The following is a 12,605-nucleotide window of genomic DNA, read 5'->3' as shown; positions in this document are numbered from 1 at the left end:
AGCATAAAATCATAGTTTAGATTCTCCTCTATCGATGTGTCAGAAAATATTGTCTTATTCGTTTTTCTTTGCTTGGTGGCACCTTATTGAAAGTGTTTTAAAATTTAGATCGAAATGCAGAAAAATCTAAATTGTCAAATTATCACGACACAGGGGCATTTTAAGGAAAAATTCATACATGCCTTGACCAATCACAGCATTTAAAACAAATTGGTAATATTTTGCAGGCTTAAAATGTTTCAGATTCTTCAAAACGAAAGTGGCGCGTATTAGCCACATGGGGCGTTATATGAACTTTTTCCCTACATTGTCCTAAACTATAGTTTTTCATTTGGATCAATATGTGATCCGTTGATTTATAATAAATAAATAAATAAATAAATAAATTCGTTCTTTGGGGATATAGGAAGGGAGTACTGCCCCTACTCGCATAACAGTCCCATATGAATTTTCGTCGTTTTTCATCTAACCTGACAGTTCGTCATTTTGAACATAAGGCTTCAATATAAAACAATAAAAAAAGGGATTTTGTTCTAGAAATTTTGAAAAAAATATCAACTCGTGGCTGTCCCATATGAAATATACCCGCATAACAGTCCCATATGTGAAATATCACGGATTTGGTTACTTTTCAATGCTTCTTTCGGCGAAATAGTCTTTGATTTATTGCTTCGAATCATTTAAAAAAGATTTAAACTCACTTGATGTCGAATTATGCACACTAGTTCTCGAAGGCAGGTCAGTAAGAAGGAAGGAATGTCTTCCTGAGCAAAAAAGATGCAGATGCAATCAAAATCGTAAAAGGATTCAACTTACAATGTAGAATTCACGATATTTTTCCAAAAGTGTGTTTCTTTTTTCTGATAACTGCATTTAGAAGTTCAAAAATGATCAAATTTAAGTTTTAGAAAGTAACTTGGTTAGCAAAACATATTCTGGATGGGACTGTTATGCGAGTAGATTTTAAAAAGGTCTCAAATATGCTCGCATAACAGTCCCATAACGAATAAAATGGTGCTCGCGACGTTACCGATGGCCCAATTTCTAAAATTTCAGGTCGTACGATTTATTTTGATAACCTAGAACACATTCCATCAAACGATTTTCGTTTATGCTGAATGTAATGGTCATAGTTAAACAATATATTCCAAAACAGAAAAAGCTGATTTTCTCGCTTGCTTGTTTTTGCATATGGGACTGTTATGAAAGTAGGGGCAGAGTAGGGAGGCTCCCATTTTTGTTTTGCACAACTCGAAAATTTATCTAAGAAATTCAACCAAACTTCATATAATTTTGTTGTATCGCTTAACACGTTCGTCGTCATGGGACCAATATTCGTGTGACTGCTGTATTTCGTTGGATGTCCCGTCACATCAAAAACATGTGACGCTCTCTTACTCATGTTTAGAAACGCTTACTTTCATCAAGTTGTGGGAGGTGGGAAAGGTGTGAGGACCACATACAGCTTTTTTTTGGCAAAAATCGAGCACTTATCAATCGAAAGATGCCATCTTTTATAAGAGAGGAGGATTGCGTATAATTAATTGGAGAACCTCCCTTTCTTCAAGGCGGAGTAGGAAAAGAGACAAGATTTTTTTTCATATTTTACTTGGCATAACTTGAAAACTTATCAAATAATATGAACCATGGCATATGGCATGACGATATTTAGATACAAACAATGTTTTTATGAAAGCTCATGCGTTCTCTCCACTTTGTAAGAGGGAGAGGGTGGAGAATCCATACGAATAAAACATACATTTTGACATAATTTAAAACTCATAACACTTACAAAAACATTAGAACATTTAAGTTCTTGGTAAACAAATGTTAAGATAAAGTTTCACTAAATAAGATGAAAACATCTCTGATTTTAAATTACACCTATATATTTTTTTAAAATCTCATTTAGCATTTAGCAAAGCATATCGGGTCAGCCAGTATTTAAACAGGAATTATATAAGAGCTGTAGTATACAAATGTTGCATCTTACTCTGCTGTTGCATGATGCCCCGTTTGACGGTACAACTTGAGTATCAGCTTCGAGATTTTAGAGATCATCCCAAGTTTCAAGTGACAGAAAAGCCCGAGTCCACAAATATGCAATATTATTACGAAAACATTACCAAAGCCAAAACTTTGCAATATAAAGCTCAGAGATTAAGCTTACGCTTGTTTCTAATCTGCTCTCAACTTTTCTTTAATAAATTTTGTATATTTTTTACTAAGGCCAGAACAAATATGAATTCTTTCATTTGTTACTTGGAGTGGCGACATCACGAATTATTGATAAAAGACAAGCAGATTTTTATATTTGTGTCGAGCTCATTTTGAACTGTTTCCACACCCCTGTTTTCATTCCTTCCAAGCTATCCTCTCAACTCGCTTTACAAAATTTGTATGAGATTTATTTTGAACTTTTCTGTTGCCTTCATTTACTTTAATTTCAAGAAGTTTCCTCAACTCTCGTCAACGAGTTTTTCGTCTTTTCTTTAACTGTCAGCTCAACTCTCTGAAGTTCTCATTTTCTACATTTTCAACCTATTTTACTGTATTTTTTAATTGAATTTTTATTGAAAAACATTTTCATTAGTAATGATTTCTATTCGAATGTGAAATTAAACAACATTTATTTGAATGAAAAACAACTGTCCGTATCACATATCTAAACGATGCAGCGAATTATATGAATATGTTTTAAATAATCAGAGCATGCAGGCTATTATTTTCATAGTCAACATAGACGGGGCTGTCATTAATTTACTTTTTTGTAACAATGATGGATTTTGCTTTCGTTTAGAAGTTAGAAACAACTGTTTTTAATCTACTAAGCAGTACATGAATATATATTTCAGATGTTTTAAATTCACCTTGTAAATTCATTAGCAAAGAAGGCTTATCTTCATGCATTTAGGGACGCCCCGTAGTGAATTCAAGATAGTTAAAAAAAATTCATCAATTCAGAAAATTTATAATTAGCTTGAAACAAGCAAATACTGATTTTAGTAACGCACCTAGCATCACTGGTGAGGCCGCCAGCACATCAAAGTTAGAGGTTATGGCTGAGGCCAATTTTTCGCCAATACTATCGTCCGTATATACACTTATAGGCACCTTAAAAAAGACAACTTTTCAGCCATACTAAACAGCTTAAATATGTGAGTTTCATTAGAGAGACGTAATCAGACACTGGAGAATTTTTTTTTTCTTATCTGGATTGAAATTTTAAATTATTGAAATATGCCCTTTTAAACCGTGTATCAAAAGTTGCAAACCAGTCGTGGCACAATGGGATGGCTCCATACAAAGGCTAACCAAGCAAAAAGTTTAAAAAAATGCAAAAAAATATATACTTTACATAATGTTGGTATGCTGAACACGAATATGGTATCCCTTTTTCAAATATTGGGTCACCCATAAAACATGAACCCGATTTTGAAAATTTCATTGTGTCCTTTAACCTGTTCAATTTTTTTTTTAAATAGTTTATTGACGCTTTAACCTCCGAGGTCTTTCGCGTCTCTTTTTTAAAATAATATGTAAAATCTACAACTCTTACATAACTAATTTCTTAAGTCTACTTCACAAAAGTTTGAATAAATTTGTGTCTTTCAAAAAACTAATCACTAATTTTTCTTTACGATCCTCATTCGTTAATATGTCTTCTATCGAGTTTCCCAAATTAAGCTTTTTAATTTTACTGAGTAGCATGGAACATTCAAGGAAAATATGGTGGATAGCCAAACGAGTTTTACAAGTACCACAAAGAGGGGGATCAGAATAGGGAGTGAAAAGGAATTCATGGGTTAAACGACTATGTCCGATTCTCAGCCTAGTTAACACTTTCTGTTCATATGGGCATTTACGATCATTAGGTTTAGAGACATTATTCTTCACTTTGAGGAGATCAGGACAAGGATTTAAGGAGGTCCATTCAAGCTGCCATGCCTGCCAAATTTTTCTCTTGATTTCTGCTTTTGCATCGTCCCCAGAAAGCTCATCGAAAATTCTCCATTCGGATTCACTAGCTTTAGCTAAGAAATCGGCATTCTCATTTCCCGAGATTCCAGCATGTCCGGGTATCCAAACCAGTTCAATATTTTTATTTTCCAAAGCAGCCTCACATAATTGAATCCACGAATGTTTGGACTTAGCAGATTCTAAAGCCCTGAGGCAGCTTGCGCTATCAGTGAGGATCACACATTTCTTATTTTTAGGAGCATATTTTACCGCGAACCTAATTCTCATGATCTCCGCACCGAAAACGGAACAACTTTTATTCAATTTCCTACTGTACGAAAATTCCGCTGAATATATTCCAAAGCCGGTATTGGTATCTGTTTTAGAGCCATCAGTGAATATAAGAGTGTGGTTTGGGTATTTTTCCGCTATCAATTTATTATAAACAGGTTGAACTTTTGCTGGGCTATCTCCAAACCTGTTCAATTTTGTTTAAACATTTTTTAAATTAAATTAAATTATTTTTGTGCCCATGGAGTTTTTCTGTTAAAAAATATTACGAAGTCTATGCATGACCCCTTGGTTGAACTGATTTCGCTTTTTATTGCTTTTACCAGACAATTTTTGAATGATTTGTGAATGGAAATGATATTGTTCTGATGAACCGTCCAAAATTCTATAAATATCTTATTATTCTGTCAAACCCTAAACCATTATACTTCACGTAACGTTTCATCCAATCGATAAAATTTCCAGAAACTAAAGTTATGCTTGCTTTCAATTTCAACAATCACTCTGCAGAGTTTCAGTAATAGGCGTTGCGTAGTTTCTGAGACATTGCAGTTTGAATGGCCAAAGTTCAAAAAGTCTGATTTTAGTAGAATTACTGTATCTCAGTAGACTGAGTCGATTTGGGGTCATTTTTTAACTTACCGAATACTGGGGTTTATAGAGCTTCGTTTTGGTTCAAAACCCATCCATGATTTTTTTTTTGCAGAATTTTTAAGTAACGTTTACATAAATAAATTTGAGCTATTAGGTTTGTATGGGAAAATTTAATATTTTGTACTAAAAAACCATCATCATTTTTACAAAACACGGACAATTTGAAGTTTTGAATTGCACAAAAAAAGTAAATGCAAATTGGGAGGACTATTCTCAAAGTAATACATCTTTATATTTCGCAGACCACACGCCGAACTACGACCACACTGAAACCTACCCAACCGGTGATATACACCACACCAAAACCAAGTTGCCCACCGTCAGCTCAGAATCCTGACGGAACCTGTGGTTACTTCTACGAGAAGCCCGAGCAATCGTTCACCCTACCGCAGCGTGTTCCAACCACCACTCCCGTGAGAACTACAACCACAACAACCCGGAGAACCACTCCTCCGCAGGAGTACTTGCCACCAAGTACAACTACCACTAGGGTAAGTGATTGGTTGTTTCTGAATCTGAAAGTGAAATTTGACAGTTTCTTGTTTTAATGATTTTTTCATCAGCGAACAACAACTACTACTAGGCCTACAACCACCACCACAAGACGAACAACTACTACAACGAGAGTAATATTAAATTTAAAAAACCCACATACCATTTTTAATACCAATAATCATTTTTGCTTTGCAGCCGACTACAACAACGACACGTTACACCACTACCACTACCCGCCCTCCAACGACGACAAGATGTCCCATCGGGCTGCAGAACCCCGACGGTTCATGTGGATACAATTACCAGAAGCCGGAACAATCTTTCACCGTACCACAACGTCAAACAACGACTCGTCCAACTACAACAACAACTAGGCCTACAACTACAACAACCCGTCGAACAACTCCTCCACAGGAATATTTGCCTCCATCTACTACTACAAGAACGACAACAAGGCCAACAACAACAACTACTACAAGAGTTAGTTTCTTTGTTTCTTTTCTTTTCTCCTTGGATCATTGAACAACATTTTACCAACTGATTTCAGCCAACAACAACCACAACTCGTCGAACCACAACAACTCAAAGATACGTTCCAACTACTACCAAGTGTCCCCCATCAGCGCAAAACCCGGACGGTAGCTGTGGATACGTTTATGAAAAACCCCAGCAAAGCTTTACGATCCCGCAGCGGGTCACAACGACAACCACTCGTCCAACGACAACAACTCGAAGGATAATTCAAACAACCAAGTGTCCACCCTCCCAGCAAAATCCAGATGGTTCTTGCGGCTATTTCTATCCTACTCCTCCACCCACAACTACAACCCGCAGAACGACACCACCTCAGGAGTATCTTCCACCGTCAACTACCACAACTACTAGACGAACTACAACCACTACCAGGGTAAGTGGATAACGCTTTACTTTTTTCTTCGCACTCCATTACCTACTTGTTTCACTTACTTCAGCCTACAACAACAACGCGTCGAACTACCACCACAACACGTCCAACGACTACAACTACGCGTTACACGACTCAACGAACGGCTCCAACGACCACAAGGTGTCCACCTTCGCAGCAGAATCCTGATGGAACGTGTGGATATTTCTACGAAAAACCAGAAAACAGCTTCACCCTACCGCAAAGAGTAACCACCACAACAACACGCTATACCACCCCTTCAACAACGCGTCCTACGACTACCACAACCAGGAGAACTACTCCACCCCAAGAATATCTGCCGCCATCGACGACAGCTAGAACAACTCGGCCGACAACAACCACCACGACTACTAGGGTAAGTTTTCGTCGCAGTAGAGTTTTCGAGTTTAGAGTACTAAATTGTGTTTCCTTACAGCGCACCACTACAACAACTCGACCGACAACAACTACCACACGTTACACCACTCAGCGAACAGTTCCCACAATTCGGTGTCCAGCAGCGCAGCAAAACTCTGACGGAAGTTGCGGATACTCTTATGTAAAACCTGAGCAAAGCTTCACGGTACCACAACGAGTAACGACGACAACTCGTCCAACAACTACAACCCAACGGATTATTCCAACAACCAAGTGTCCACCATCTCAGCAGAATCCGGATGGGTCTTGCGGTTACTTTTACGAAAAACCTCAGCAAAGTTTCACGATACCTCAAAGGTTAACGACTACAACTACAGCTCGCCCAACGACTACAACCCGGAGAATTATCCAGACTACCAAGTGTCCGCTATCGCAACAGAACTCGGACGGAAGTTGCGGATACTCGTACGTGAAGCCTGAGCAAAGCTTCACGGTACCTCAAAGGGTAACGACGACAACAACTCGTCCAACAACTACAACTCGGCCAACAACCACTACTCGTCGTACTACAACAACCCAAAGAATCATCCCAACAACTAGCAAGTGCCCTCCATCGGCCCAGAACCCGGACGGAAGCTGTGGATACGTTTATGAAAAGCCTCAGCAAAGCTTCACGATCCCGCAACGAGTAACAACTACTACAACTCGTTCCCCGACTACAACTCAACGGATAATCCAAACAACCAAGTGTCCCCCATCGCAACAAAACCCGGATGGATCTTGCGGATATTTCTATCCAACTCCTCCACCCACTACAACAACCCGCAGAACGACGCCTCCTCAGGAATATTTGCCACCATCTACAACGACCAGAACCACAACGAGGCCAACAACAACCACTACTACTAGAAGGACGACCACCACTACAAGGGTATGTTTATTTTATTTATTCACATGGTGCTCCGTTCTCCAATTTCTCGGGCATCCCACATACTCCGGATCACGCTCCACTTGGTCTAACCAGTTCGCTCATTGCGCCCCTGCTCGTCTCGTTCCTACCGGATTGTCAGCGAATACCTGTTTGCGGAACAGTCGTCCGGCATTCTCGCAGCATGTCGTGCCCAGCGTATTCGGTCGGTCTTCGTCAATCTTCTGGATACTGGGTTTGCCGTAAAGTCGCGCGAGCTCGTGGTTCATCCTTAGCCTCCACGCTCCGTTCCCCAGCACGTCGCCAAAGATGGTTCTTAACACTCGTCATTCGAATACTGCGAGTGTTCGAAGGTCCTCCTCGAGTAATATCCATGTCTCGTCTCCGTAGAGAACAAACGTTCTAATGAGCATTGTGTACAGGTTACACTTTGAGCAGGGCTAAGTCTTTTCGACCGCAGTTGATTGTGGAGTCCATAAATATTAGGCACGGCTTCCGCTGATCATTGTCTGCGGTCACCAGTGAGCCGAGGTAGACAAAGTCTTCGACTATCTCCTTGTTGCCGTCGATCGTGACCTTGATATTACTGGACTAGCATACACTGCGTCTTGGTCGTAATATTCATTAACCCAATCCTTCCTGCTTCGCGTTTCAGTTTGCGGAAGATCTTCTCCACCGCCGCTGATGATCTGCCGACTTTATCAATGTCGAATTTGCAGGCTTCACATGTTCTCTGAAATACGATTTGGTAAGGGCTATAAAAGTTTCATGAGGCCTTGCTTGGGGCGATTTGGTGGATTCATCTACGGTAAGATCTAGACTTTGTTAAATTTGTACCAAGCTATCGTGTCTTTTGAGAAGTTAACTGCCTTTTTATCGAATTTTGCGGTAAAACGGATGTCTCCGTCTCGTCAATACTTTGACCATCCCTAACAGTGTAATGCTGATCACCCGGAAGCGCTTTGTAGTCAAACTTGCAATTAGTTTTTCGTCGATGATAACACACACCGCTTTTCCACACAGCAGTTTATCATATAACTCACAAGGTCTTAGTTTGGCAGAAAAGCTTATTTCACGTCTTTAGACAAAATATTACCTTGACAAGATGAATAGTGCTGATAGAGGATCCACGAATTGGCCACATCTTGAACTGAAGTAGTTTTCTTACTGGCGTAAGCAAGCATGACTTTCCGGTCTAAAGTTTTGTCCACCAGACCCGGTTTCCGCCCAGATTTTTTTCTCCACGAAGTTTATTTCCTCTGCAAACTTCAGAATCGAATGTCAGACCGCTCCAATGCTTTCTCCTTCAATTTTAGCAAATTTGTCCACCGAAATGTTGGGGATTGTACAATACCCAGAAAACATGAAATCGTATCAGAAATGATAACTTAAGTCGTTTACAATAGTGTTGTGAACCGCAATTCCAACTGAATAGTGAAAAGATCGTATAAAATGTCGCCTAAAGTCAGTTTAAATCTGATATGATAGCGTCCGCCATGATTGTAAATTTTGAAATCATTTTTCTTCCGCGCGGGCTTCAAGTGGGAAAATCATCGTCATGTCTGCAACCAGCAATGCATCCAGATGGCGAAGATCGGAATTGAGTTATATTTACCAATGAGAATACTGGAATCATCTAAGAACCAAATTGAAAGTTCACGATGATTCAGGGATCAGATTTACGTATTATCCCAATGAAAAAAAAATGATAACAACACGATTTAGATTACATTTTTGTAAAAAAACTTAAACTGCCATGTAACAAACCGCGAATTAGAACGCCAACACAAATGGACAGAACGCACCATATGGAAAGGGTGGTGAGAAAAGAACAATGATTATACGAAATGTATTAATTGAAACATCAAATGTTTAATTACATGTTCATCGTATTTTTGTAAACCAACCATATTTTAGCAAAAAAATGTTTTTTATTGCTTCACTTATCGAAAATTTCGCTTTTAAACACCCTTTTCGATATTCTTATAGTTAAAACGCCTTCGGGTGGGCAACGAAATTTAATTAATTTTTTTACTGATATCGCAGCAAACATGGCGGCGGTTATCTTTTTCGAGTCGAATTGTGTACCTTTTTAACTCGAACAAAGGCGAAATTTGTTTGAATTATGCATTGTTATCGTAATTTGGGAGTCAGCAAATAAAAAGAATGGCATTTTGTTTTGATATTCGGGTTTTCTCAAAAGTTAACACCATTCAAAACTTGAACGGAAAACACGTGATCTTGTGGGCATTCTGCACCAATTTTGATATTATTGATTATAGTTAAAATTTGTGAGAAGTTAGTAAAATACAACAAAATATCTATAGTCTCCCGAAAGTGCATACGATTGGAAAAACGATAAGCTGTAGTTTCATCAGATTGCGCCGGCTGGTTTGCCATAAAAGCTTATATTTACCCATGAAAAATAACAAGTTTCATGTTGATTTCATTAATCCCTCTGTTTTTAAGAACTAAATTCGTTTAAATTAACTTTTAATGTAAAAAAATATGAAAAACCTTGTTTGCCACAATAAATATGAAGAAAAACATCATTAGAAGCCATAGGTTCGTATTATTTTTATTTATGGGCCATCTTACCCCGCTGGTGCGTCTAGTACAGATTTCCCCTATTGTCTCTGGCAACGTTTTAAAGGCTATAAGAGTTTTAAAGGCTATCTTGCACTCTCTTGCATTCTTCCGATAGGTAGGGGAAAACTGAACAAAACGCACCAGCAGCGGGGTAAGATGGCTCATGCCATTTTTTCTGAAAAAAACACTAACCCATAGCTTCGAATGATGTTTTTCTTCATTTTTATTGTGACAAGCTTATTCATCATTGATTAGATGACAAGTTCACAAAAACGACTTTGGATCTTAGAAAAGAAGGATTAATGGAATCAGCGTCAAACTTGCTATTTTTCATGGGTAATATATTAGGTTTTATGGTAAACCAGCATGCACAATTTGATGAAACTACCGCTTAACGTATATCCACTCGCGTATACTTTCGTAAGACTATAAATCTTTTGTTGAATCTTACAAACTTCCCAGTTCCCACAAATCGAGAAATTGAATTTCGTTGCCTACCTGAAAGCGTTTTACCAATAAGGGTATAAAGTTTAAAAAAAATCGTTGGAGGATTGTTTCTAGATTTGAAAAAAGCCTTCGATACTTTAGATCACGAAATCCTCCTCAAAAACTTGATCGGTATGGTATAAGAGGTGTTGCTAATACCATCATTAAAAGCTACCTTACAGGTCGGAAACAATTAATTTCTATCGACAAACAGAAAGCTCTTTGGAACCTCTTGATGTGGGTGTACCACAAGGCAGTAATATTGGGCCATTGTTATTCTTACTATACATCACTGATACTGCTTTGTTTTATCCTGAAAGTTACCCAAAGATAATATTTAAACAAATGGAAAAAGATTTAGAAAATCTTTACAAATACTTCAATAGTAACCTTCTAACTCTAAACTTATCGAAAACCAAGTACATGATCTTGTAGAGAATAATGATAAGGTAATAACAGGTATGAAATAGGTATGAAATCAGGAAACGATAAAATAAAACGGGTATAAAAATGTGCTTGATATTAAATATGAATCATTCTAACAGCTAAGATTTGCCAACGGTGAGAGAGCTTTGAGCTCAGAAGTAAGAGATTGTTCTACAGACAATGTGAGAGAAGAGTAATGGTTTTTGAAAAAGAGAATCATCTTCCGAGCGAATGAAAAAAAGCTGCTTAATTGATCAGCGATGATTTGTCAGTTGATAAAGAGTTGTTAGGAAAGACAGTTTGTCGCGTTCTCGTTACAGGAAAAATGTGATCATTTTGTTCAAAATGGCGATTGGAAGTCGAAAGTGAAAGAAAGCCATTCGGCAATTTGTGATGTTCGCATTTCAGTCGCGTGTATCTAGCTGTATTTGGAAGCAATAAAATCCATCGGTTACGACAGATCTTTCGCTCGCCCAGAAGAGTTATCACCAGCAGTAATCACCTTTTTTTTCACAAATTCTGCTATTGAAAAAGTTGATAACTTTAAATACTTGGGGTTGACACTGGATGAAACACTTTCCTGGAGTCTTCATATAAACAACATAATCAAAAAAACATCGCCCTTGAGTGGCATTCTTTGGAGAGTCAGGAATTTTGTACCGTGTCATGTACTTTATTCAAGTACATCTCATAATGTCTTGCCTTTAGCTAACTAAACTATGCAGCTTGCAAACATTAATGTACGTGTTCGATTATTTAAACTCCACAGATAATAACCGTAATTTATTGTTTAGCTCAGGTACTGGCTCTCGAATTACTCGTCAGTCAAATCATTTGCTTCAAAGTTGCTGTTCAACATCTTTCGGTCAACGCAGAATCTCCTACATTGGACCATTATCTTACAACAGTTTTCCAGAGGTCTTTAAAAGCACTAACAACCGTAGCTCTTTCAAAACCCAACTCATTCGTCACCTCAAAGGATTACTTTAGTCAATAACCAAATCATCTTGCCAGTTTTTTTTTGCGTATTAGTCAATAATTTTATTTTAATTTTTTTATTTAATTTTTTATTTTTTTAATCTGTTGACTTTAATTTAGTAGAAAAACATTTTTTTTTAATTTTCCTTTTGTAAAGCATTAGTTTAATAGATTTTAGTTTAATTTTTGTTGTTTTTGTTCAATAAAATGAATCTCTTAAATACAAATCTTTTTCCACTGAGATTCATGTCTAAATTTAGTATCGTGTCGTACCATTTCCCCGCATAATGTAAATATTTTTTTAAGTTCTCAGCATGAGTAAATTTTGCTCGCGTTAAGTTATTGTTGATAATTGGTTTTTGCTGCCAGGCATGCTGAAAACAGAAAGAGTCCATTACCAGGGGGCTCAAACGAGCCTCTTAGTGTGGGGGAGTGTGGTGGGCCGCTTTACAAAATAAAATAAAATATAAAGTATAAAGTTTATTTTGATAAGTG

The 12,605-nt window shown here is 37.7% G+C and overlaps 1 protein-coding gene across 2 annotated transcripts in view; it reads left to right on the top strand.

The window, feature by feature from the left end:
* LOC129756626 (mucin-2-like) overlaps positions 1-12,605 on the top strand; it is an 80,251-nt gene that overhangs the window by 62,676 nt on the left and 4,970 nt on the right. For both annotated transcript variants that reach the window (XM_055753536.1, XM_055753537.1), the window contains exons 4-9: positions 5,148-5,396; positions 5,469-5,531; positions 5,596-5,880; positions 5,948-6,307; positions 6,372-6,701; positions 6,762-7,634. In XM_055753536.1, coding sequence (XP_055609511.1) covers positions 5,148-5,396; positions 5,469-5,531; positions 5,596-5,880; positions 5,948-6,307; positions 6,372-6,701; positions 6,762-7,634 — 2,160 coding nt within the window. The remainder of the gene's footprint in view (positions 1-5,147; positions 5,397-5,468; positions 5,532-5,595; positions 5,881-5,947; positions 6,308-6,371; positions 6,702-6,761; positions 7,635-12,605) is intronic.

Source organism: Uranotaenia lowii, chromosome 3, assembly GCF_029784155.1.
Source record: "Uranotaenia lowii strain MFRU-FL chromosome 3, ASM2978415v1, whole genome shotgun sequence".
NCBI lineage: Eukaryota > Metazoa > Arthropoda > Insecta > Diptera > Culicidae > Uranotaenia > Uranotaenia lowii.
This window is presented reverse-complemented; position numbering and strand designations above follow the sequence as displayed.